Genomic DNA, 26238 nt, shown 5'->3' with positions numbered 1-26238 from the left:
TGCGCAACGCTTTACCGAGGTACGATCATGAATAATAATAGTAAGAAAAATAGGCATTCCTCAAAGTCGTAGAAAGCGTTAAAGATCGAGCGGCCACACCGAGAGTTTCCCCGTGCGCGCAACGGTGCAGTACGTGTAGTATATTTAAAAATCGTCGCATCGCGTCGCTCTGAGGTTGGCGGCGAATGAAAACAGGAGTGATGGCGCAGCCGCGGGGCGCGGCGTCGCGAATCAACCGGCTGTGGAAAGAGACGCTGATAAGCGCACCGGAGCGCCGTCTAATATCGCATCATTCGTTGGCGGTTGGAGAAATGAAAACTTGAACTCGGAGCTCGCGATGCAAGAGCACCGGGCGTAAGGTTTGAATCTTGGCGCGCTTCCCCCACTCCTCGCAACTCGCCGACGAACCACGTGACCAAAACAGAGAGTGACGTCAGGCGCAGCAGCAGCGATCGGCCAGCTGCTGCCAGTCCAACATGGCTGACCTGTGAGCGGCGGTGCTAGTAAGGCTCTCTGCTTTGTCCGTCGGTTTAGTTTGTTGTGCAATCGTTGTTTTTGAGTTCGGAACCGCTACTATGATATCTTCGATCGTCTCGCGGCTCGTCATGTAAGTACTGGTTAACTGCCTAGTCATTATTCGGTGTAAATAACGGCACGGAAATCGTCTCTGGTTCTGATCGGCTTCGTCGCCATCAAAAATATCACAATGGGTGGTGAAAATACACAACAACATCACCAACACCTAGAGAGCCTGTCGAACGAGATTCTGACGAATCGTCGATCTTCTATCGACGCGGCGCTCAGTCGCCGTTCTTATTACGACCCAAAAATAAACCCGAATTCGAGGCCTCCGGTCGCCGCGCCGTCGGGAAAAACGTCTCGTTGCAGTCAAAATTCAAACCGTCAACCCGTCGGCCGCGCTGTTTGAGTTTCGGTTCGAGTGCGGACGTCAAAAACCGTATCCGAAATCCGCGACCCGGTGTTTTTGCATTTCCGTTTTTCGTTACAACTCCTGCGTTTGAATTCTATCCTTCGTTATACTCGACTCGATTAACGGTATTATTCGCTACGTGGTCGCCAATAACGATTTAACGTCGTAGAAATTCGCCGATTCGATACCCCATGTTTACCCGACCACTTAACACCTTGGCGTTATTTTTTTCCAACTTCGAAATCCGAGGTTCCTTTTACGCCCGTAAAATAATCCGAGTTCCATTTATGGCTCTTGAGAATTTCGTGTCTTCATCTTGTACGTGTAACGCAACTTATAGAGAGACGCATAGCCTTTTCACTTATTACTTCTCCGTGTATTCATCGAGTATATCGTACTTTTTATTTCGCTCCTTTCAGCCAGGTGAGATGAAAAAAAATTCTGCACTCACCTTACGTCACATCTACCGATCATTGTCGATTACTCGTTTCTGGCTTTATTTTATTCTCACAGCCGTCGTAGTTTCGACGGGTATTTTTTCAACTTACAATCCTCACGATGTTACCAATTCGTGTGTTTGTACATACAGTTACGAATGTCTGTTGAAATAACCGTAATTTATGCGGACGGAATCAATAATATCCGGCAGGAATTACTTTATATATGTATATGTATACATTATTCTTTGTATGTGTCGAAGTGATATTTGCATTGCCCCGTTTCATCAATGTGGAATATATAACGTTGTTGGTCGATATATATCACGGTAAATTGATTTCGACACGGTGCTTGGAGTCGGGGTGCAAATCGAAGAAAATGCGAGACGTGAAAAGAGATCGAAATTGGAGATGAAACGATATTTTGCAACCGTCGAAAACGAGCCACAATGCGAGCAATATAGAATCTTGAACATTGAGCAAGACTTGTTTGTGCGCAGAAAATGACAAAGAAAGTCAAGACTAATGAATACCTACCTACACACATTGTAGCCTGTACCTACATACACGTAAACGCAACGAGCACGACGTAATTGCGTGACCATTTCCGTTGGGTTTGGCAAGTTTCACAGCATCAGCATCAACAGCAGCAGCTGTAAAGAAGGACAGTGCAGGAGAGAAACCGGTGCATTACGTGTACATGCAACTAGAAACGCATCGTCGAGGGGACAGCCAAAGGAGAAGAGAAGGCAGAAGGGACGAAGAAAAAGGAACACAAAGAAACGCGAATCCTGGGGTTTAAACCGTTTAAATAACCGTCTATGAACCCAGAGGCGAACGATCAGCTGTTGGGAGCGAGATGCGTCACACAATGAGGCTAAAAACGCTTTTTCTTTCTCTCTTTGTCCGTTCGAGGCGTGCATGGCGTGCAACTATCGCGGCTTATCTCGTTGTCATGCCTCGAATCGCTTTTTGCATTATTATTATCTCGCGATTCCCAAGCTCGTGGACTCACTTTTCGAAATGGTCCTTTACCCAGATTTGGTTGTTGTTAGTCGTGTAGCAGGCGGAGTTTTTTCCTTCCTCGACGAATCGCCAAGGTCGTATGTTGTTTCTTTTTCTTCTTTGGTCAGCCGGTTTTCGCAATTTTTTTTCAAACATATATACACCTTTCGCGGTGTTATTAAATCACTCCACTTGACTCGATTAAAATGAATTCGATCTTGTAAAGAGGAAAAATTTTAGTCCAGTAACTCGATCCTGCATCGGCGATCAATTTTCATTTCACATACGTGTAAATTTGTTCTACACATAATAATATCAAGAATTTGGTGTTCAAATACACAAATATTGATTTAAAAATCGTATTTACAGTACAATCCACTGTCGCGAAAAATTCAACCCTATTAATTAATAATCGAAACAAATTCGACCGGTTTCTTAACCCAGGCTATTACCAGAGTCTGCGATTGCGAAACCCTTGACCAAATCTATATAGAATTCTATTGGCATTAATTATATCGATGGTTTGGTCGCCTGCCGCAATCGTCTACTTATACGCACGTTACAGAGACGTATAATCTCTGGTGGACAAAGAGAGCTGGTCGTTACGATCAGCATCCGAACGAGGCCTGTCCTTGGCTGAGATCTTATTGCCAGAAGCAGATCGCGAGATTGTTGCATGTAAGCAGCAAGAGTGAGCAGGGATCGCACCGGGTTTGGAGAAGTTGGCTAAGCAGACGTACAAACGTGGCTTGTACGATATTCGCGTCATGATCCAAGGCTACCTTCGCGTCGCAGTTTCTCATACTCTTTATTTATTTATTATTATTATTATTATTATTATTATTATTATTATTGTTATTATTATTTTTGCAATTTGCGTCATCTTTCATTTCTCTGTATATTTTTTTTCTCGCTCTTCTATCTAGCTACCTTTGAAGCCCCGAGCGAGTCGCTCGCGCAATCGTAATGCCGATTACCACGCGAGAAACAGAACCGCCGATCTCTCCGTCTCCTTTTAACGCCATGCCCAGCCGCGTTACGACACGCCAGGCCCGGGAAAAGAAGAGAGAAAGAAAAAGAGAGAGAGTATACCGTCTAACTCATTTCGGACCGACCACAGCTGCCGTAATTTCATAATCTGCACCGCGATATCCTGCACAAAATATCCTAGGATCCGGGAACGGAACTAGTCGTGATGTCATCTTCTCCCGGACGGATCGGAATTTACGAACTCGCGAAATTTGTACCGTGGCACAGATTGTTCGGGCTGACGCGGCAGACAATGAAAGTGCGAAAGTGAAATTTAAATCGCGAAAGATTGGCCGTCATTTTTGGAGGAATAGTCTCCGAGACTTGGCCGTTTTCGGAAAGGACTCGAGGCGATAAATGATCCGAGAAATTTTACATCTTAGCGCTAAATTACTTGGTCACGTGCATGTTTCGCAAATTTATGTTCTATATTTTTTCGAGAATAAAATAACCGAAATATTCGATTACGATATTAATTTTTGCGAAGTATTTTTTTTTATTTAAGTGCGTAATACGTCAAGAAAGAAACGATGACAATTCCCGAACAATTTTAATGAAAAAGATACAGTTGCAGAGAATTAGATATTATTGAATTTTGAATTTGAGTAGCCTTATTGTGAGCTGCGTGGGGAAAAAGTCAGGCTATCTGTTTCAAATCCTTTTAAATTTTTTCTTTATATTTCGTCCAACGATCAAGAAAGGAACCATTTCCAATCGCAGTAAAGATACATGTAAAATTTATAACAGACCCGTACGAAGTAAGTCGGTGTATTTCCCATCATTGGACAACCGGAGGAGAGGTTTGCGTGCAAAAAGTGGATTTTCGCGTGTGTGTTTCTCTCGCGAAACTGCGGGCAAGCAGGGTATAGTGTACATATCGTCCAGGACCTCCTCCTCGTTCGCGTTCCGCGGTTGTTGGATCGATGCCGGGGGTGGCGACTGAAAAGCAGCCGCCCGTCGACCCGATGCCACCTCATCTTCTCGTTTTCCCTGGACCCAGCTCCACCTGACGTGACGTCCTCTTTCTCTCGCGGTCGATCGATGCTTCCTTCGCCCCGAAATTTCTATCCTCCCAAGTTTGGAAGAAGAAAGAAATCTACGCGTGTAGATTTCGACATTTTTCAACACAACACAATTGTTTGTTGTATATTTTTATGTGGACATTGTTGTTTCGGTATGGCGCGGATTTCGGAACGGATACATGGATTCGGGTGAAATTTATTGAATCGATTTGATAATTAAGAAAATAAAAAATAAAAATCAAACAACGCGAGCTAGTTTAAACGGAAACAATTGCGAAAAATAAACGACACAAAATTGGACAGCTATATGCAATCCTACCTATATCGACTTCGAGTGTTGAAGTTCATTCATCCCTCTCGCAGGGGCTTCAAGGATCGGGAAAGATTGCAAACCAGTAAATTAAGAACAATCCTTGACATTGTTTTTGAGTCTGCAGCCACCTTCCATCTCTAGTTTCAATATACTTCCATCGTTTCTTTTCTTTCTCTTGAATAAAAATTGGGTCAGTCGCTGAAAGAGGAAAAAAGAAATTCATTTTACATCATGCACGCCCTTTTTCATTATATATGTCTAAAAAAAGGAAAAAAAAATAAGTCGGCAAGCAAAGAAAGCTTTGTTTTTTCCGTTCACTTTGAAGAAGATGAAAAAGATGAGAGTAGAAAAATGAGAAATGAGCTGTCGCGGAATCGGAATCCGTTCGATTTTAATTTGACATGTTGCGATTTTGCCGGTCGAGGTTTGCGTCTATTCTTGTCCTCTTTGCCTTGCGCGTATTACTGGCATTAGATATGTATCGGCGATACGCAAAGCCAAGAAGAAATGACCCGATCAGCATAAGAGTCACCGACTCTGGGAGCCACTCGAGTAGAGTTCGTCAGTCGTACGCCTTGTTTGTTGCATGTAACGCTGAGGTCGTGGAACCTTCAGAGTCCTCATCTCTCCCTCTTTCCCTTCATTTTTCTCTTTACATTTTCTCGCGGGCATAACGAGATTCTCTTAACGAAGGCGAAAGTCGGGCTCTCGTGCTTTGATCAATATATGCCTTTCTTTCTCACGTTCTATCTTTCTCTCACGGTAGTTCACTGAGCGCGCTTTATTCCTCTCATCGCAAAATATGGCAAAACATGAGAGATGAAGAATGTTGGTTTTTTTTATTTCGTGCAAACGAAGCAACAAATACGGCAAGATATTACTGGTTGCAATTTATATTTGAATAATATTGTTTAATCAAAGAGGTTGAAAAGAAATAAAAATATAATACATAATTGCAGAATATCGACGAGAAGATTTGAAAACCTATTGTTCATAAAATTCTACAAAATTGTGATTAAAATTTGTAGGTACACATTATGTCGCACGTATACACGTAGGAAAACTTGTTAGGTCCTAAAACAATTTAAATTTAGTAACCAGTAATAAATTTTGGCAAACATTTGACTAGATTTAGTTTACTGGTAGCTTGATTACTTATCATTACCGTCGATAATATCAATTATCTAAAACGAACTCTATTGAGATCTCGTGGAGTCGGTTTTGTCCTCTCGTGGCTAATTCCATTTGCACGAAGTCTAGAAAGATCTTGATTAAATTTTCATTCAGTTGTTTTCCAAATCCCTGAAATATTTTTTTTCTTTTTTACCATGTTTCATGTTCAAATTACAAATACTCGTAATTTTTTCACAGTCTAAATTTGCAACTTTCACCAAAATTCACAGCTGTTAAACTTTTTCATACGTATATAAAACTTATGTAACCGTCAATTAGCTGTTAAGAATTCAGTATAATTCGCAAGATCACGAACGACTGCGTCCGATGAGTGACCAGAATCTAAAATGTTTTGTGATTTACAAATAAAAAGCCACGTCGTTGTTTGCTCTAGTAGATTTATCCCAGAGACGGAGGGATTTTCTACCTGCAAACAACTGGGTCGAAAGCAATGCGCCTTCGCCAAAACTGGACCAAGGTCCGGCAACTACTGTTTGATTGTGTGCGTATTCACTTCGTCAAATGACGAAGAAGGACGCGCCGCAGGACTGAAATGACACAAAAGTTTTGCCACCAACTGTACTTATACCTCGTACACTACAGGGGATAAATAAATCTCGTGCCCGGATAGATTTTGAAAGTATGTATCCGGCTAGACGTGGGCGTCTAGCGTGTTACGTAGTTACGACTCTGATAACTCGGTCGGTCGACAGACGGCATCGAGTCCCAGGCACGCGCCTTGGTTTTCAAGCTTGCGACTCGCTGATGTAACACGGTGTCCGGTGGCCGGGTGGCCGCCTCACCCAGGTAATTATCGAGGTGACCTTAGTCACTACTGCGAAGTCGACGTCAGGCCCAATCAGATTATACGAGCTTTACTTGGGCCTACGCCAGTCTGCAACGCTATGCGTCGACCATGCGACGCTCTTCTTAAACCGCGATACGGAAACGTTCAACGGTATTTTCTGCCTGCGATTGGCGAGGAGTGATTATAGTGAGAGAAAAGGCGGAACGCTCTGTGGACCAGCATGTTTAATCTATAAATGCGCTCAAACATATCGGGATTTGCTCAATATCTGTAGTTTTTAACGATGATTCGTTAGTTGAACCGATTTCAAAGGAATGCTGTTCTCTTTAACGACCATGGAATTGTCCCCCACATTAGTAACCTGTAATCTCTCAAGTTATTCACTTGACCGAAATGAGTGTCAATTCAGTTCACGAAGACCAAACACGAAGTTACACCACAATTCGCAAGTCTCGAGAGTAAGTTTCACTTCCATAAGACTGGTAATTACCAAAACTGCAAGACTTGTTACTCGAATCGACTGTAAGGTCCAACAACTGGGTACTGAGCCGTTGACCAGGATAACCAGATGGTTTCTTCATCTCGTTTCGGGCTTGAGGAAATCGGTAAATAACGTGCCGGAAAAAAGTGCATCAAAATGAGGAGTGTGAAAATGTTTGAAGAATCGACGTGTACAAGGCCAGACACACGTGCGCGTGAACGACCCTGGATGACCCGGGATGACCCGCGTATGGAGCGAGGGTAGAGATAGTGCCGCGCTTCCATGTCAAACTCCGAGATGCGTTGTAGGAAGAAGAGAAGCGAAGAGAAGAGAAGAGAAGAGAAGAGAAGAGAAGAGAAGAGAAGAGAAGAGAAGAGAAGAGAAGAGAAGAGAAGAGAAGAGAAGAGCGGCGGAGCCAAGCGTTGCTCTGCTCTCCGTTCGCTCCGGGCTTCGCGGCGTCTCCTTTTCTCGTTTAAATATAAATTGGCCCTCTTGAAGTGGCCGGCTCTAGTCTTGGCGTCGCGACGCTAGCGAAACAGACGGACGTCGGCTCGTCGCTCCCAGCAGGTTGCCGGCCGGGTTATCTCCGTTCGCGAAATCCAACAAAACCAGTCGCTCTGCCCTGCAGGCGGGAGATTCCGCTTCCCGGTTTACCAATGAACGATTGTTTCGTGACCTTCCGTTGCTACACCTGCCGATTGATCTTGCAAGCTGAAAATCCCGGCTCAAAATATCATCGGTCAAGTTTTGACGAGTGACCAATCGCGCTGGGGTGGCTGAATCACGCGTCGGGGATGAGAGACTGATATAGTGCGGGAAAAACCGCTGAGCATCAGAGATTATAATACTTTTGTGCGGCAAGAAGAAGAAGACGAAGAAGAGGAACGCTCGCAGGCGGAGCCTCTGAATATCCACACCCTGCACTCCGTATCGCAGCAGAAAATAAATGATTTAGCTCAAAATTACGGTCGTTCAACTGACTCGGTGTTTCGCGTCCTGCGACTAACCCGCAGCTATATTTAACCCCGCTCACTTCGCTGCTAGTGCCGCTGTTGCTGCTGCTGCTTGCGGAGTTGCTGCTGAGACAAAGGAGACCAACTGCCAACCAGGGATGAAAGGAGATACAGAGAGAGAGAGAGAAAGAGCCTCGCACTTTTAACAACGTGGAAAAAGCTTGGTGATCGAGTGAAAACCGCTAGTAGATTATACATTTGCAACAGAGCCGCAGTTGCGTTGAATTATTGACTTTTGCAAGCACGCTTCGATTTTCCTTGTCCGAAAGTCCGAGTAGGAGGAAAGAAAACATGTCGTCAAGAGTGAGGCAGGAGATTCGCATCACGGTGTACTTCAACGACGGCGTAGTCGTAATTTACATCTGATTGCAGCTGCCCGCGGTAAAATAGATATTCTATTGTCAGCCGAAGTCGGTGTGAGGACAAAGAAAGATAAATTACTTGTTAACCGTTGACGAAGCTGTTCTTCTCTCAGCGGGTTGAACAAAGCAAAGCCCGGAACTCCTCAGCTCTGACGGAGGAATGGAACCCGGTTCAATCCTCCCAATTTCACCTTCTCACAATCAAAGATCCTCCCCCTGCTCGTTGCTGCACTTCTCCTGGCGGTATCGGCTCGTTAAATTACGACAGTCAATTCTAAGATGTAGTGCGGGCGTCTCGTTAAAAATGGGATACGATTTCTCATTAATTGAAGATCCTCGACCGACGCCGGTTCCGTAGGCAAGTAGAAATTTGCAGCCAAGGTTTGGCGGGGATTGGCGACATTGGCCACGTTGGTGATTATAATTGGAATTCTGAAAAGTTGTGCAGAGGAGCTTCTTCTTCCTCTTCTTCTTCTTCTTCTTCATCGTCACGCCCGGATTACAAATTTTCTGCGAAAGATTCAGAGAGCTGTATAACCACTCCGGACACAAAGGGACATGCCATGGACGAGGAAGAAAAGTGCCATTGATCGTACAGGAAGACAAAAAGGAGTCAGGATCGAGCTGCAGTCGAAGTCGTGTAGACGATTCTGAGTCACTTGGCTATCCATGCACGAACATCAGCGCGATTCTCGCGGCATGGTTCTTTGTGAGCTCTGGAACGTCAACGTGCGCAGGGTCATCGCACCGTCTGGAAGCAACAGTTCATGCTTTTCAATTCATCGGTATTTATTATATCGGTATTAACGATCGATCGACCCACTGTCGTAATTCAGATCGCAAAACGGTTACGATCCGACTAATTTCAGATCGATTCGGGGGTAATTGACATCCGGAATTCGAATTCCCGCTGCAACACGTGGCCTGGATCCACCCGAAGCTGCTTTGTACACGCCTCTGCGCCGCGTCTCTCCCCCCGTCCTCATCATCCGAGTATAAGAGCTCTTTGGCGAAGCAGCGCCAACTGGAGTCACCAGTTTGTTGCTTGATCTCGACCACGAAAGGTCTTCTGGAAAAGAGTCTCTTTGATCGTTGAAAATACCCACTTGGGATCCCTTCTCCAGCTTTGGTCTCAGTTGCTGAAGGCACCAACGTCGAACGTCTTTCACACCCTGTGAACTGGCCTGAGCACGAGGTGCAGTTACACCGTCACACGTCTTCCGCACGCCTGTCGGTATCGTCAAGGAGAAACAAAGAGGAGGAGAAAAGGCCAAAAGGAGTGCTTTTACCGACCACCGCGACGAACTATTTTCGGAAAACATTGAACTGAAGAGAAGCAGCCTTCAAGATGACTTGCTTTACTCCGCCAGGACACAGGAACGATCCTGTCATCGTACCGACCGTCGCATACTACACGAGGAACTTTCACACGCCAATTTTTCGCACCGTTACCATCGTCAGCACAGCCTCCGTCGTTTCTCTGCCTTCGCCGATAAAGATTCAGACGAAATAACAAGGGTGTTTATGTGTGATTTTGATTTTTTTTTTTTTACATCTCACCGCATTATTCATATTTGTCTCATGTGGATATCTGGACTTTGGTGTCTGCGGGACGCAGTTGGCTCCTACGGCTTCTGCAGTCGAAACTTTACTGTCGACGTGACGGAACGCGTGCGAGAGTCCATTCAATACTCGCTCTTCGATATATAGGTCAGCCATGTGCTAGTGGCGCCTAAATATAAAATCTGATGAAATTTCTGCTTTTAAAATTCAACCGCGTTATACAACTGTCGAAGAAACTGTGTAACCTGTATGTATACCGATTTCTTGTGCGTGCTCACACGAATTCTCAGACGAGTTTTCGACGTTTATTAACATCATAACATTCTAACGCGATTTCAAAGAGGAACGTATCGACAGATTTAAAGATTGAAAATTGCAACCTACAACTTGGCCTCTAGTGAAACGGTTACGACACTACCGATACAAACACGATCACTGTTGCTAAGTTTCGAAGCCAAATGTCACTACGAGTAATTGAATTCTTCCAAACGTTCAAAACTTTGACAGCAATTATTTTTCACCGACACTCGTTCCGATTTATGCGGTTGTCGAAGTTTTTCAAAACTTAGCGCAACATAGTGAAACATAACATTGTGCCAACATACTACACATACACACACATATTGAGAATTGAGCAAGATTTTAAGCCGTAGTGATTAAACGACTCTGTTTTTACAACGAAGGTTATGCGATGCTGCGTCTATTTTGTAGATTTATATAATTGTAAAGAGGGGCGCTGATGTGTAATTGCGACATGTGTCGCATACGTGCATAAAAATACACGAAACGTCCACGTGTGCACGTGTATAATCAGCGTAGCTCTCCTCTTCAGCCGTTGCGCTAGGCGTAGTTAAAACGCCGAGATGTATTTACCATGCCAATAAATCGTTCTCCAACGACCTTTTGCTGTTTACGTGTGTACCCAATGTTCACTGTTTACACCTTTCTTCCCCAGATACATTTACTTTTGTTAGAATTACGTCCTATACTCTTCTGGAGACTATCGAGTGGCTCCTATCCAGATTGGATCTGAAATTGACCCACCGGTCAGTCTTTATCGACTTTCAAGATCATTCGATCTTCACACGTGTTCGTTTCGCAACGAAAGTTACTGCTTCCAACTTTCTCACTTTCCTATTTCCAAGTTTTTCACCCTTTGCAGCACTAACGAACGCTGCACCATGAATCAGGGAGATACTATCCAACGGCTTCTCATAAAACAGTCAAATTCCTCGAGTTGAGTTCCAAAGTACACAGACTACTCAGAAGTCGATTAGTCATTGTCACAAATCGCACAGTCCAGTGTCAGTAGGGCGGTATTTATTTGTCCACGTGCCAAGGGAGTTATAAAACTCTTCTGACCCAGTCATGGCACCGATCAGCCCGCGTGGGAGAAGTTGGAATCCGAATAGGATTTTTTTCTCAGGAAAAAGAAGTCACAGAACGATCTGATCATAGTCTCTGCCCCATCGGCGGACAAAGCGGTTCTGGATTTTCGTTGACTCGATGGTTGCGACCTTGGCGCAGATTCTGCAAAACTCCGTGTCGTAAGCTCGTAAGTTTAGGCGTGAGGTTCGAATGCAGAATTGAAACAAACCGTGCGTGGGAGTCGCGCGCGTGTTCATCGTCGTTTTGGACCGACTCCAGCGAGTTTGCACCATCAACCCCGATACCCTGAAGAGGTTTACTCCTTTGGTCATTAAAACCACCACCGTTTCTTCCCCCACCTCCATATTCTACGACGATTTAAAAGGTCGGTGCAGGTTCGTCGGGCACAGTAGACCCGCGTTAAGTGGAGAGTAAACTAGAATAAACTGACGAGCGAGTGACTCGGGACCGATTTAGCCAACATTCTCAGTCAGTACTCGAAAGCAATTTCTCCGTTTGACCAGTGCAAAGAGTCGCGAGATCTGTCGGTTTAATTTCGGGATCAGTTCACCCAACTGAAGAATAGATTTTAACAACCGCTTATTCGAGAACAGAAATAACGTCGCCATGATTTTACTCTACGACGTTGAGGAGGAGGTCTTTTACGTGATTTGTCCGAAGGACAGCGACAAGTACGTGATAGTTTTCAAGATCTAGATCGGCTGAACGATGAGTGCGGTGCTCGGTTCCTACTCTAACAGCATAAATACCTGGGAGAAAATTAGGGGATTGTTAATGATCAATTTGTCGGATGTGCGAGAGTAATTACGAAATGAGGGAACGCAGAATCAGGACCGGCGACTGCACTACGATTGGTTGTTGCATTCTTGGTTGTGAGACTCTGTTTCTGGATCCCCACGGTTTCCCGATTGGCGCTGATCATTGAATATTGAAGATGATTAACGAGCTGGAATTGATCTCCATTTCGCATCATCGGCAGTTGATCATCACAGACGTTGACCTGCACGACGGTTCAGAGATGACATCTTCTTCAAGGCGCAATAAAAACACCGCGTCTTCCATTGTCCCGGAGATTCATACGAACCGGGCTTCACGCTGTTTCCCACCCGGAAGGTAACTAATTAATTAACCCTCCACCTTGTGTACCTACTCAGCGAGGTGTAAAGCCCGCGGGTTTCGCGATGGTCGCGAGGCCATTTCCGCCCCTCGTCAACCCCGTGGTTTCCTCTACCGAAATAGAAGGAAACCGGAGAAGTGTCAACCCTGAAAAAGGGCTCCCGACCCCAGGGAAACGGTTTCCTCCACCCTACCAACGCGTTCCTAATCTCAACTGGACCAGTCTTCTTTTCTAGTCCAACCGCAAGCTAGAAACTCGATCCTGACCAAACCGTGGTTCACTCTGCCGATGCGCAGTGCCATGCAATGCGTGACATTGAAAACAATCATCATCGCGTTACCTGCACCGGACATAATTATCCCTGCCAATTGTCGACGGACCGACGAATGGACGGATGGACGGCTGGCTCTGTTCTCTCCAGTCCCATTCTGCCAGTCGTTTCGTTGTTCGCAGTCCGGGCGATTCCGACTACTCTCCGTGCTTTCGCTCGGTCGAGCTGAGATAAGCGAAAATCCGAAAATAGAGTTTCTTCGCACACAAGATCACGAGGAGCGTTGCTTTGCGCTGCTGCTGCGCTAACGTTGCAGAGCAGAGTTTTGGGCGCTGGTTTAACCAGCTGCAGTCTCTCGCCTGGAGTCGGTCTCGTTGCGTTGCCTGCCGCGCGTTTCTATAATCGGAGATATTTATCCCGTCGCGTTTGAGATGAAGATCTCCTCCGCATCGTCGGTTCTGGATTAGTCCAAAAGGCTCTCGCCGATCTTTGGACTCAGGCATGCGTCTCAATTGGGAGGGAAAACATGGGGTCGTTACGATTTTGCTAACCGAGGTGAAAAACTGCTGTCTAATAAAATCATGTTAACGAAAGAAAGACGTTGTACCGGGCATCGGGGTTTTTGAATTAAAGCACAGATCTCGCTCCGAAGCTGACGGTGCGAAATAATCTGACGGCATGGAAGACGACGACAAACTGGCTCTTGCCAGCGGACAGATCGACGCCGATATAAGGATGATGGCGAACCGATTGAACGTTTTGAAAATGTTGAACGGAAATAGACTCGCTCGGGTTCGGGACTCGATCGAGAAATTACCCATAAAGCTGACCCTCGGCAACATCGGGATCTTCACGGTCTCACTCGCCGCCATGATGCCTCGACCCTTCACTTACATTATCGTGTATCCGATTTTCAGATTGGTATTCGGCACCCTTTACCCGGCCTACGCATCCTACAAAGCTGTTCGCACGAAGAACGTCAAAGAATACGTGAGTCGCATCAACCCCGCATCTCGGCCAAACGAGACCGGGATAAATCTAATATCCTCTAATTTCAGGTGAAATGGATGATGTACTGGATAGTATTCGCGCTGTTCACGTGCGCCGAAACCTTCACCGACGTCTTCCTTAGCTTCTGGTGAGTTGGGTAGTGACATGTGATTGAAAAACGCCGAGTGCATTGACGACTCGATTAACCTTTTCCCGAATTGATGGTAGAGCCTCGTTTTGTCAAAATTATCACGAAACAAAGAAAGTTCTTTGAAATAGTCATTGAAAACCCATGCCCGTGAATCGTTTTTCACACCTTGGTACACTCGAAAATTATCTAAATGTCACGTCGAGCTTGAAATACTTCAAATTATTAGTGAAACAGCTTGCACGAATCCGCGATAAACTTTTCCATGTTACTGTGTGAATTCCCGAGGAATGACGATCTTCGAACTTTCTCTCCCTCTTTGAACCCCGCAGCTGTTCGTTCGGCAAACTTGGGGAAAATTCCAACGGTCTAATTACAGCATGTGGAATAGATATCGGCTTACGCGTCGCGCACTTTGCGGGATGCCGTCTCCCGTTTCCGGCCCTACTTGGTTCCAGATTTCTCTCTCTCTCTCTCTCTCTCTCTCTCTCTCTCTCTCTCTCTTTCTATTCTCTCCGCGTTGCTCATCATACCTCGGCTACACGCATTTTTATCCTACAAGAAAATTTCTATCGATTTCGTACGTCGCCACGAATAATATGATCGACTCTTCATTTCCGGTGCCTGCAGGTTTCCCTTCTACTACGAGATAAAAATCGTCCTTGTCCTCTGGCTACTCAGCCCGGCGACCAAGGGATCCAGCATCCTCTATCGTCGGTTTGTTCATCCCGCTCTCAGTCGGCGAGAGGCAGAAATTGACGAGGCTTTGGCCCGAGCCACCGAGCAGGGTTACACCGCAGTTTTGCATCTCGGATCAAGGGGTGTAAACTACGCTACCACCGTTTTGATGCAGACCGCCATCAAGGTAAGTGACGAGAACCCTGATCGTCCGAGTGGGTTGAAAAATGATAAAGAAGTTAATCGACGGCGGATCGAATATGTCTTCCGATACAAAAAAAAAAAAAAAAAACAAACTCCGGAAAATCCATCGAAGTATCGACAAGCCGCGAGGTCTTCGTCAACGCGTCAGAGAACTTGCCGTTTTTTGCTTTTTTACCTGCAGGTTACATAGCCTTTGTACAGCGACACTGTGTACGTTTCTCGGATTCTGAATGTCTGCCAAGTTTTGGACATCTGGGAATTACCGTTGCTCCGATACGCACTGTGTCGAATCGTTTTAGTTGATTTTTCTTTCCTTTTTTTTTTCAATTTAAAAAAATCTTGCACAATGAGGCTTACACTCATTTATTTTTGTATCATTCTGTGAACGGGTGGAAAGTAATTATCATGTGGATTATGGTTGTCATGTTAAAAAAAAAATGTCGAACTATTCAAAGCAATATTTATCGTTCAGTTTGTGACAAATCGTTGCAGATATACACACTCAGTGGGCGTTTCTTTCGTATGTTTTTCAACGTAAGGATTCTTATTTTTTTCCACCGTTGTTTGTCGGAACTTGAACCGTAGTACGAAAATAGACTGCTTATTTACAATCTTCAGACTTTTTTTTACTGTTTGGTACATATACATATAAGAGGATTGTGAGTGACTTTTAATTTATTTTTTTTTCTTCGCGGTACGTTTTAACGGTGGGATCAAAAATAGGTCTGCAAACGCGTGAAGCTCGTGCTGAGAAAGTTTAAGCTTTATAGAAATAGTAAATTTGAAAATTCAAAAAAGATAAAATATTCGTGAATGCATAGGTTTTGGAATCTTCTTTATTTCGCTACCGTAGTTACCGAATGAAATTAAACTGGCAGAAAAACTGGCAGAAAAACGAGCCAATAATAGGTATTAGATTCTGCAGGAACGATTGTTTTGATTTTATTTCTTTATGATTATTCAACTTGATTTCTAAATGTACATACACATAAATGTATACTGACGAAATAACGTTCATTTAACAACGTCGATGAGCAATTGCATATAACTGCTTGTTAAAACTAACTTATTACTTACGTTTTACTGATTATATAATTTAGTTCTTTCCGCTCGTTCCCTCTTACTGCACACTCTGAGTTTCTTTCTATTTCTTTGTTTTTCTCACGATTCCCAATTAATCCTAACAAACAGGCGTTGCATTCTAACGAACAGAACTTTCCCAACGTGGTACCCAGCACACCGAGTCTCCTCCCAGCAGCCAGCCAATCAGACTCGGCGATTTCTAGCTTAGCCAACCCGAGAAGAACTTCGAGGGAGAATGCGAACGAAGACAGTCCGGACGGCTCGTCCCTCTTGCTTCGAAGACGCGTTAGAAGCGAATCGACACCCGCTTCTTTTTACGACTCGACACCTCCGGGCTTCGAGCCTGACATCCGCGAGGTGACGACCGACGACGACGACGACGATGACGACGATGCGCCGATGGAACTTCGACGGGAGTTGAAAATATCCCCCGGCAACGAGAAGCCCAAGAGGGGAAAGACCGAGAGGATGCAGACCAGGGCGAAGACGAGGACTCGCAGGGAAAGGAGCCAGAAGCCTCATCTTCACTCGATCGAACCCGAATTCAGCGACGAGATTGATCTCGACTGACGTGAATGAGACTGCGGATCGCTAATTCGCGACGAGTTAACGAGACTCAAAGACTGTAGGAGCGGTTTGGTTGTATTTTGTTTTTTTTCTTCCTCGTCTCTCTAATTTTTTTTTTCCTACACATTTTTGCTTATTCTTGTTTATAATCGTGAAATTAAATTTGCTCGTCTCGCGAATTGAGACCAGTGATTGTCAAGACGGTATCGAGAACGTCGTTAAATTGCTCTTTGGTTGTTACAATTTATTACACGTGTCAATCAGTATATTTGCAAACGTCACGACATCCGCAATTTAAAGTGACGGAGGTTTAATATCGGTTGTACACGCATTCGCAACATGCGAGATTTTTCATAGTCCTAAAATTTAAGAATCGTTTGTCTCTCAAAGGTACGCAAAAAAATTGATCGTCAATTTCTTGCGGCTCGATGACGATTTTAGAATTCTTTTCGGTTCTGTTTATTTATTTTGTATTTTTTTTTTGCTTGTTTTCTTCCTTTATCTCGACGTTGCGAAATCTATATAGAACGAATTATCGCGGTACAACTTTTCAACCTGCGGATGAGTAACCATGTATAGTTTAGCGAAATTAAAAAGTAAACCACGAGAATCTCGCAGTCTGGTCTGAAAGTTGGATTACTAGAGAAATATAAAATATATCGTTTGCAGAATTTGTTCGTTTTTATTTCATGCGATGAAGAAAATTGATGCTGCGTTTTGCAAGTTTTAAGTTGCTGCTACTATGGATATTACAAATATTTGTACACACGTCACTGATGAGCGTTGCGGTTTTATGATTATATACATTTTATTCGTTGCCTCTAGAAACGATCCAGTCGACGTTTCTCACAATCGACTATAAACGTCGATCAGTTGATGACAACGTCACGGTGCGCATTGCTTTTTATTTATTTTATTTAATTTTTTTTGTTATTTTTTGGCCTGACAAATTTGCTGCGAAAAACCAGTCAAATTGCACCTCTTGTATTTGGGATTGAGGAGAAGAATTTTACCGTTGATAAAGGAAAACTTGTAACAATCAATCTCGTTTTGCGAATGGATCTTTGACTCTAAAGGTGCAAAAATGATTAGTGTTAATTTTTACGATAGAAAAACTACGCGACCGGTCGTTTGTCACAACGTAACCCCTCATGCTGCCATATGTAGAATTTCTGTTTGGATGTGTTTCACATTTTTCGTAGGGTTATTCTGTAGTTTAACGAGCCCTCTGTGTACCAATCCGAGGATTCATTGCACAGCCTTATTTTTTATCGTGTCTGGCACACTACAATACATATGCAGAGAGGTTTGTCAATTGTTGTTTATTCATCGTATTGTTACACGAGTACATGAATATTTAAGACTGTGTGATACAAATTGAGTATACTTATATCTATGTTCTAAGTTTATAAGTGATAATACCGGTTACCGAATATACATTAAATATATACATGGTGCCTTTGAATCATTGAAAGATAGATGAAAACTAGATGAAGAATAAGATGTTTTATTTATTTCCATAATATAAATCGTATAGGAGGTATATATCATACACGTGAATTTCACAGCTTAAAAGCCTTGTAGAATATCGTAACTAATAAGTTAATTTCATATACATATATATACACATTATACACATATACTACTCCAAAGATCCTCGAAATTACAAGTTTTTTAAATAAAATTTTTTATCTTATACACCTATGTTGCTGCAAATGTCTATAATTTTTTCATCAGTTTCTTCGTTATGTTCCCTTCATTTACGTTTATTTTTACAAATTAATTTTTACACGCGTACGCCGAGTTGTTTAATTCACCCCCTTCACCTTATATATCACTGCTTTTCCCGCTCCCTTACTATTACCGTTGTCTTATTATTATTATAGTTATTACTATTATTATTATTATTATTTTTATTACTATTATTAGTATTTTCTAACCTTGCGTACATTTGTCGCTGAAATATTACACGTAACAGTTCGCATTAAAAAACAAAAACAAATAATCAATGTCTAATCAAACGCCTTGAAGCTTCTCTCAGATCTAGTTTACGGCTGTTATGCGAACGCAAGTAAAAGTACTAAGTTTATGCAAACCACTAAGTTTCTGTGCTTGCCATCGGTATGTGATATTTTTATATATCTGCATATATAACAGTGCTTCTTAGGATCGAAAGATACATACCGCAGAATCCTCGTGGAATGGAATCGATATGTGTGAGGTATTTTCGTTTCGATTCAATCAGCCATCAATGCTTCAAATTTATAATCAAAAAACTCCAAATTTTCAGAATGATATTCTTACGACGAATTTGATAATGCCACAGTGTAAATAAATATCTAAAGAAGAACGGGAAAGTAAAATTTGGCGTTTAAGGCTGGTCGAGTCGAGTTTAAATGCTCCGTATTAAACAGGATCCTGAATTGGTGTCGGCTAGTAGGAAATAAACAAAAACAATTAACAAATATTTCAACTTGGTAAGATGAGATCACTTCAAATAAAATGCTGAAAAAGCTGCAAATCCGTGGCTCACCTGTGGCAGGAGATCGAAATTTCACCGTTGTATCATTGTGATAATTTACAGGGTGGCGGAGGCCTGGTACAACAGCTGAAGAAGAGCTACAGCCTGAGCGATTTGACGGGTGAAAAGGAGGACGAGAACCGAAACACGCCTGACATGCGGGACGAGATAGATATGCAAGGTTCGTCGTCAAGTTCGATGGGGAGTTGAAATGTAGAAAGATCAGGCGCCGAAGTAGAACTGTCTCTGTGTAGAATTTTCAAAGAAATGAAAACCTTTTTCGTAAAACGTAAAAAGGTCAAAGTATCACAGGAAGCCAAAACGTGGAACCGTCTTAGTCTCGATAATTCTATATTTTGGTTCTCAACACTTTACCGTTCTAGATTCAAAAATTCCACCTGTGATAGAGATGTTCACGTTTTTGGAAATTCACCGTTTGTTTACCCTTCGCGTTTCTGGTATTTCTACATTTTCACACCTCCGCTGTTCAAGCTTACAAGCCGGATATCCCTTTTCATCATTAAAATGAAAACCATTTGAAGCTCATAACACATGTGAATAAAGTCGAATAACTAACGGTGTTGAATGATCTACAGTAGAACCTCGCCGCAGAGAGAACGTCGGGAGAAGGGGGTACAGCCCTCGCCGTACCCAGTCAGGCAGCAATCGAGTCGATATGTACTTCTCCGAGGTCGACGTCGACGTCAGACAACCCAGGCCTCGGGAACCAGTAGCTAGTTTATCGTACGTCAAACGCCGTCACTCACCTAAAATTTGAAAGAATTTTCGTCTGTCGACTGGACCATTTTTATCGTCACGCTGTTTAACAATTATGCAATTTGACGGAATTCGACGTTTTGGTTCAGATTTTTCGATCTGACTCGTTGGAAATTTTTAACCAGCCAGACGTGATAAAGTTGGCAGAGAAAATTCCGTGAACAAAGACTTAAGGATCTAATAGACAAATGAGGCGTGTCGTCTGATTTGAAAACTTGAGGAAAAAGAAAAAAAAACTTCTCCAGCGATGTTTCTTGACGTTAGAATCAGATCAAAAGCAACGGAGTTTAATCTCTTGGACTTTTGAATAATGAAACCTGCTTATAAAAATGTTCGTATCTTATCTGGTGTGTTATTCGAATTTGCTCAAACTTATATGACGCTGAAGATTTTTGAAACCGTTTCTTTTCTCTTCCTTCTGGATCCGACGACACGGCTCATTCGTCCTTATAAACGATCCTCCACGTTTGTGCAGGAGCGCTAATCAGAATTCCCTCATTTCGTCTCTCTTCATTCCCCCCTCCACGCTTTCTTTCCTTGAAATGTTACAGCAATATTAGGTCGTCCGACGATATATCCAGCGGATACAGCAGCGGGGAAGCTCTGCACTCCAATCGTGCCGGTTCCCAGGTCGAACCGTTGGTCAGGACGTCGAGCGTCGGCGCAAGGACTCGCCCAAAGCCAAGGTCAACCACGAAGAAGACTCCCGAGGTCAGTATAGTAAGAAAATCGGAAAAGCCGGAGGCGCACTTTCGCTAATTAGAATTTTTACAATCGTCATAGTCGGTTTTTCGTTACCTCGAAACATTCCGCAGTATAATAAATTGACGAGTTGCGATTGAAATTAAAAAAGATGAGCAAAACTGAAATGAATGTATCGTTAAAAGTTGGTGAAAAAAAAAACAATGAGTTCGCTCCTCATTTTCTCTTGATTCTCAAAAGCTGACGTTGATCGCGGTATGAATATTGAAGTTCATACACCGGTGCAAAAATTGTCATTAACGAAGATATTCCAGAAGTTTAATGAGAAAATTTTGTCGTGCAATTTAAAGGAGAGCGACGAAGAGGCGAGCGACTCGTTCCCAGCACTGTTTTATCCGGGAATCCCTTTTCCCATTCCACCCTCCCAAGCCCTTGAGCTTTTTCTGGCGCTATCGCACGCCAGTGAAATAAATGGCGTCGATTACGGTTCTCTTATCGGTACCAAGAGCCGCGTCCGCGTCTTGGAATCGGCCGAAATTGTCGGCTGCAATAACCGTGAGGACGAATCCTCGTCGAAGGAGTCGAGTCCCGAGTTCCTGGACTCGATTTCCGGCGATTCGTTTCCGGACGCGACGATCAGAGCCGAGCCGGAGAAGATCGGCATCGATGTTCAGAAAATAACCACCGAGATTTGTCAGAGTAAATTCGATGAGCTTCGGGCACTGCTAAACGGCGCTACGAGGGCCGTCCAAGGCCTCGACGAACCCTCAAAAAACTCCCTCTCACCGCCCTCGGGATCTCCCCGTGTTTCCAGAAGCAGTTCGGACTCTTGCGACAGGGCCGGGAGATACAACAAAAAAAGGGCGCCCCTCGTACCGGCTGCCAAGAGCGAAGAGAACCTCGAGCAGGTCCAAACCGAGTCGGCCCTGAAGGCACGGCTGGTGATCAAGACCGGGACCGTCCGGACCTTGGCTTGCGTCGATACCCCGAAGGAGGTCTTCGTCTCCCACGGGAAGAAGTCGAAGGCCGCGAAGACGAAGGAGGGGCTGTCTAGGCTGCTGACCATCCCGAAGACCATATTCCACACCGCGTTTCATCACAAGGACGACGGTCCTGGTTGTCCGAGTCGCTCCAGGGGTGGCAGCAGATCGGGATCGAGGTCCCGGTCGGTCAGCAGAGGGTCGAGGGGCTCGGAGGGCGGCGACGAAGCGACCTCGACGTCGGTCTCGAGGCCCGTCGACGTTCAGACCGCGCTGCTCAATGTCGCCCTGGACTCGAAGGCTCAGACTTACATCGATCTTAGATCCGGAAGCGTCGACAGCTATCCTTCCGATGAATCGAAGAGCGAGGATCAGGATAGGACAGCGTACGAACGCGGGGAGTATGAGGAAAAGATGCGAGCAGAGCGAAAGGATCCTGCCGAAGAGGACGAGGGGACGAACTTTGATACGGAGCAGGATAAGACGCGAATCACCCTCGGAGAGCCGTCTCATTTACCGATTCGCGGTGCTAGGAAGTACCTCGATAGCATTGATTAAGAAAGCGATTTTTTTTTACCCCGGGGTTGTAGGATTGAAAATTCTACGAAATCGTATTGTTTTTTTATTTTATAATCAAGTGTTTTCAGAGCGACAGTAATTAGGATTAAATTATAGCAATTGATTCAAACCAAATTCGAAAATACTAATCAGCGCACAAGTTGAATTTTTTATCTTTCACAGAATCGATCGCAGTTTTTCAATTCTTTTTTTTTTTCGAACCTACAATATCGGTAAAAATCGGAATGGAAGTATAGAAAAAAATTGCCAACATTGTTTATATTTTTCCACAATGATCGTCCGGCCTCGAGCTCGAAGTCATATTCTTTTCTTGAAACTCTATCCTGCTTCAATCTATCCTAACATACCGCGTATACTCGTATGCTCGCCTCTGTGGATCGCCAAACCTAGCTGGAAAGGGAGTTGAAGACCGAAGGATGTGGTTACATTAAACACGTACGCATAATGGACATTAATGTAATGGATATTTCGATATCAACTAACGATCCTTGCCGTATTGCGATTCGTCTAATAATTGTTTGTAATACGTGTTTCGCAGTGGAATACCTCGTACCCACCCCTAATTTTATACACGTAACAGTGAGATTAGTAATGATAATAATATACCATTACCTAACCGCGTATTTAGAGTTGAATTCACCCACCAGTTTTTACTCTCCAAATTTCACTTTGAAATTAGTTATTTATTATTATTATTATTACTATTATTATTTTTTTTTTTTGTCGCTGATTTTGTGCACCGAATTTACGTAAATTAACTTTCTTTGTAAATGATAATATAACAGTACCCCGATGTACAGATTGAGATTTGATGTGATTAATACAAAGTGCCAGCGTTACAGATTTTAACGAGTGATGCCTTTAGGTTTGTTGGATTTAATCGAAAGATTTTCATGTCACTTGAATATCCCTATTTGTTGCAGGAAAAGTGAAAAGTGGGAAGTTTGAAGGATCGTGTGTATTGTGAAAAGAGAGAAAAATCACGTGTACAAATATTTATCGCTTGAGCGCAGAAATTTTTGATAAAATGTTACGTCTATTGCCTGCCATATTCGTACACGCGAGTCAGGTTTGTTTGTGTTGAATAACATAACACACGCTAAATGAATTGATCGCCATTATCTGCAAGTAGCATATTAAACAATATCGAAACCTGCGTTGTTCCTCTATTATTTTTCCATTTTTTTTCCACTATTCTTGTATAGGATTAGGTTTTATACAGCTTTGAAGATATTTCCGGCGTTTTGATTCTACTCGTTGTTTTTTCTACTTTCAGATAACAAGCTTCGCAACATTACCTCGCACCAAAAAGCCCGGGAAAAAAAAGGTCCAATGAAACTTGCCAGCTGCTGACCGCATCAACGAGCTAGACTGAATATTGAAAATTTCGTCGCGACGATTTTTGACGCAAATAACCTCCTTCGCTTAACTGCTAAGCTGGTAAAAAAACATCAGTCTGATGGTCAGCAGCGACCCCCATGCATTATAAATGACGAAAAAATTATCTTATACTTTGCGAATTGTGCGATAATCGTTTGGTACCATTGTACACCTTGCCAGCTGCGTAACGCCGCCACTATCGCTTCGATTTGCTGTGAAATCTAAGGCGAATCGTTACTACTAATTTTCGGAAATTTCTTCTTAATCGTTAAAAAATTTTACGAAAATTCGTGCAAACTTCCTGGCCACGCAAAATCACGCACACTACGCCGTTTGTACTCATTGAAATGTTTGCTTTTTCTCTACGTCATTTACTTCCTTGCTTTTTTCATGCATTTTATTAGCTTTCTCCTCTATGGAACAATTATCTCGGAAAAAACTCGGAATTACGTCACATGCATAAAACATGACCTATGAGGATATACCTATATGATTTATTACGCACTGTAGAATTTTTTTGAGAGTGAACAATTGAACTTACTTTATTTCGGAATATCTTGAAAATTTTGATTTTTTTTGGTAGATTTTAGTCATGCATATTTCACGTTCTGCTAATCAACGCGTGTGATATTGTAATGTGTTAGGTACGTCAGTACGATATTCATATTCCATACATGACAAATACCTTATTTACCTATACATATGTATATCAATTGGTTGAATAATTCTATGATTGCAGAGGTAACGATTGATTCCTATTGTGATAAATAAATATAGTGCATACCTGTGCGCAGGTATATAGATATTTTAAACGGTCGTTAATTCAAAGAATCTGGAAAATGTGGAACATCCTACTACGTATTGAACTCTAGTCAAAAAGGTCTTTAAACGAGATAATCTAGTGATCAGTTTGATATAGTTAAACTATACACATAAATTGTGCCACGTAATTTAGGTAGTATTCATTGAATTACTGCTATAACAGTAATTATTATTATATGCAGAAACTGAGCTGTTTTCCACGTATTCTTTGGTTGCTAATACGTGTGTATACCGATTGCATTATCTTCTCGTTATAACATGCTCAAGTGCAAAAAGAGGCTAATCCGCACTCTATCTTATAAATATGTTCTCGATTCTTGCCAACAAATTTTTATAATAAAAAAGTTTTTTAAATTATGCATATCCATCAGACGCGATTATGTTTAGGTTGACGACTATTTACCTTGTTTGATGTTCCACCAATAATTTGGGTAAAAAGGGTTGAAAATCAGTCTTAGATGTATAATATGAAATGTTTGATATTCTTCGATATAATGTTTTGAGGCTGATTTATAATATCGCGGAAACTTGCCGTTTCTTATCGAATGTGGGTACGGATTTTTTTACTGATCTGTGAATAATAATCATTATATAGCGTGATATACTTTTACTATTCGACTGTATTATAACAATTTTCGCGTTAGCAAATGACTAGACTTGTTTCGAATTATACTTACGTATAAGTCCCTATATGTATACTCCCTCTCTCCCTCGTATTAACGATGATTAATTTATTTGGCGCCTTGATTGAAGAGCTGGGCGATATCAATGTCGATACACGTATACATATTATATCTATGCATAGCTATAACTTTGCGCGGAATTGACAGAGCGTGCAGCATCATTATTGCGAATTATATTATAGATGATTTATTTAATAATGTTGAATCAATTTTTCATATAGTTTATATTATACTAGTACATATTCGTTTTATCTTATTGTAATTACTAATTGAATAGGTGTAGCATAAATTTCGCCATGTAGCAGGGGCTTGGCTAACATTAACGGCATACGAGGCCAATCAGCAAGCTTTACGCTCGAAACGAGTCAACGTAATCCAATTAAAAACTCGCTACAACGACTATAAATTCTTTGCGACGAGTTGACCATTTTGACATTTCCTTGGCTGTAATTCACAAGTATTTATGTATGATGTAAACTTTTCGTATTCACTTAGTACATGATGTAAATAATGTTCTTCAACATTGTAAATGAAAGGCGATAGGCTCAATCTGAAGAGCAGTGTACCGCGTAAAAAGAGCTTACGGTACAAGATATAAGAGAATAATGTTTACTTACAATATTACTCTAAAATCGTGTTCTTTTTTTATTCGAATCGTATGTTGTGAAATCTCTTATATCTACGTAGTAACAATTATAATTGTATGACTAAGTATTACCATTACACATAATATCGTGGTGCTGTGCAAGAATAACAATTCGTTTTATGCACATGCCGATGAAAATTAGCTAATTTAACAAACGGCATCGCTGCTGAAAGAATTGTTTGACCGTATCGTGCGAAACTATATTATATTTATCTGCATCGCATGATTGACGTCTGTGTTGATTAATTGTGGAATCCAGTAAAGTAGAACAAATTGATCGATTGAAAAATTCTTATAATGTGAGATTGAAATTGAAAGAAATTTAAGTCAATTTTGATGGGTTCTATTCCGAGATCTTGTAAATTACTATTGCTCAACTTGTTTAAGCTTGCAGAGTGCTCGATCGAAAATCAAAATTCTCCTTCAACGTATTTACGGCTGACAGAAATTATCGATCATTGATTAATAAAAACAATGCTACTCTTTACTTATAACGACAAATTTTCATCCATCTTTCCCATTACCAACGCTTTCCGTTGTACAAAATCATCATAAATCGTTTTT

General features: G+C 42.5%; 1 protein-coding gene and 1 long non-coding RNA gene across 12 annotated transcripts; one reads left to right on the top strand and one right to left on the bottom strand.

Annotated features, from left to right (window-relative positions):
• Positions 1-329: 329 nt before the first annotated feature.
• On the top strand, positions 330-26161 carry LOC124185714. Of its 11 annotated transcripts, none has more exons than XM_046576744.1 (10): positions 330-607; positions 13553-13904; positions 13973-14052; positions 14683-14917; positions 19169-19286; positions 19702-19849; positions 20434-20593; positions 20935-22578; positions 23067-23212; positions 23420-26161. In XM_046576744.1, the coding sequence occupies exons 2-8, from the start codon at positions 13593-13595 to the stop codon at positions 22120-22122; spliced, it is 2241 nt and encodes a 746-aa protein (XP_046432700.1). In that variant the 5' UTR covers positions 330-607; positions 13553-13592; the 3' UTR covers positions 22123-22578; positions 23067-23212; positions 23420-26161. The 11 variants fall into 11 exon arrangements, with proteins under 11 accessions (XP_046432700.1, XP_046432699.1, XP_046432706.1 ...); XM_046576743.1 differs by having other exon boundaries at positions 13548-13904; XM_046576750.1 differs by having other exon boundaries at positions 335-607; positions 13832-13904.
• Positions 4067-10251, bottom strand: LOC124185718. Its single transcript, XR_006871450.1, has 3 exons — positions 10135-10251; positions 4744-4935; positions 4067-4498 (listed from the first exon to the last, which is right to left on the bottom strand). It is a non-coding gene; the product is annotated as an uncharacterized LOC124185718 (long non-coding RNA).
• Positions 26162-26238: the final 77 nt, after the last annotated feature.

This window comes from Neodiprion fabricii, chromosome 6 (assembly GCF_021155785.1).
Source record: "Neodiprion fabricii isolate iyNeoFabr1 chromosome 6, iyNeoFabr1.1, whole genome shotgun sequence".
Lineage (NCBI taxonomy): Eukaryota > Metazoa > Arthropoda > Insecta > Hymenoptera > Diprionidae > Neodiprion > Neodiprion fabricii.
The sequence above is the reverse complement of the archived record's forward strand: the minus strand, read 5'-3'. Positions and strand labels throughout refer to the sequence as shown.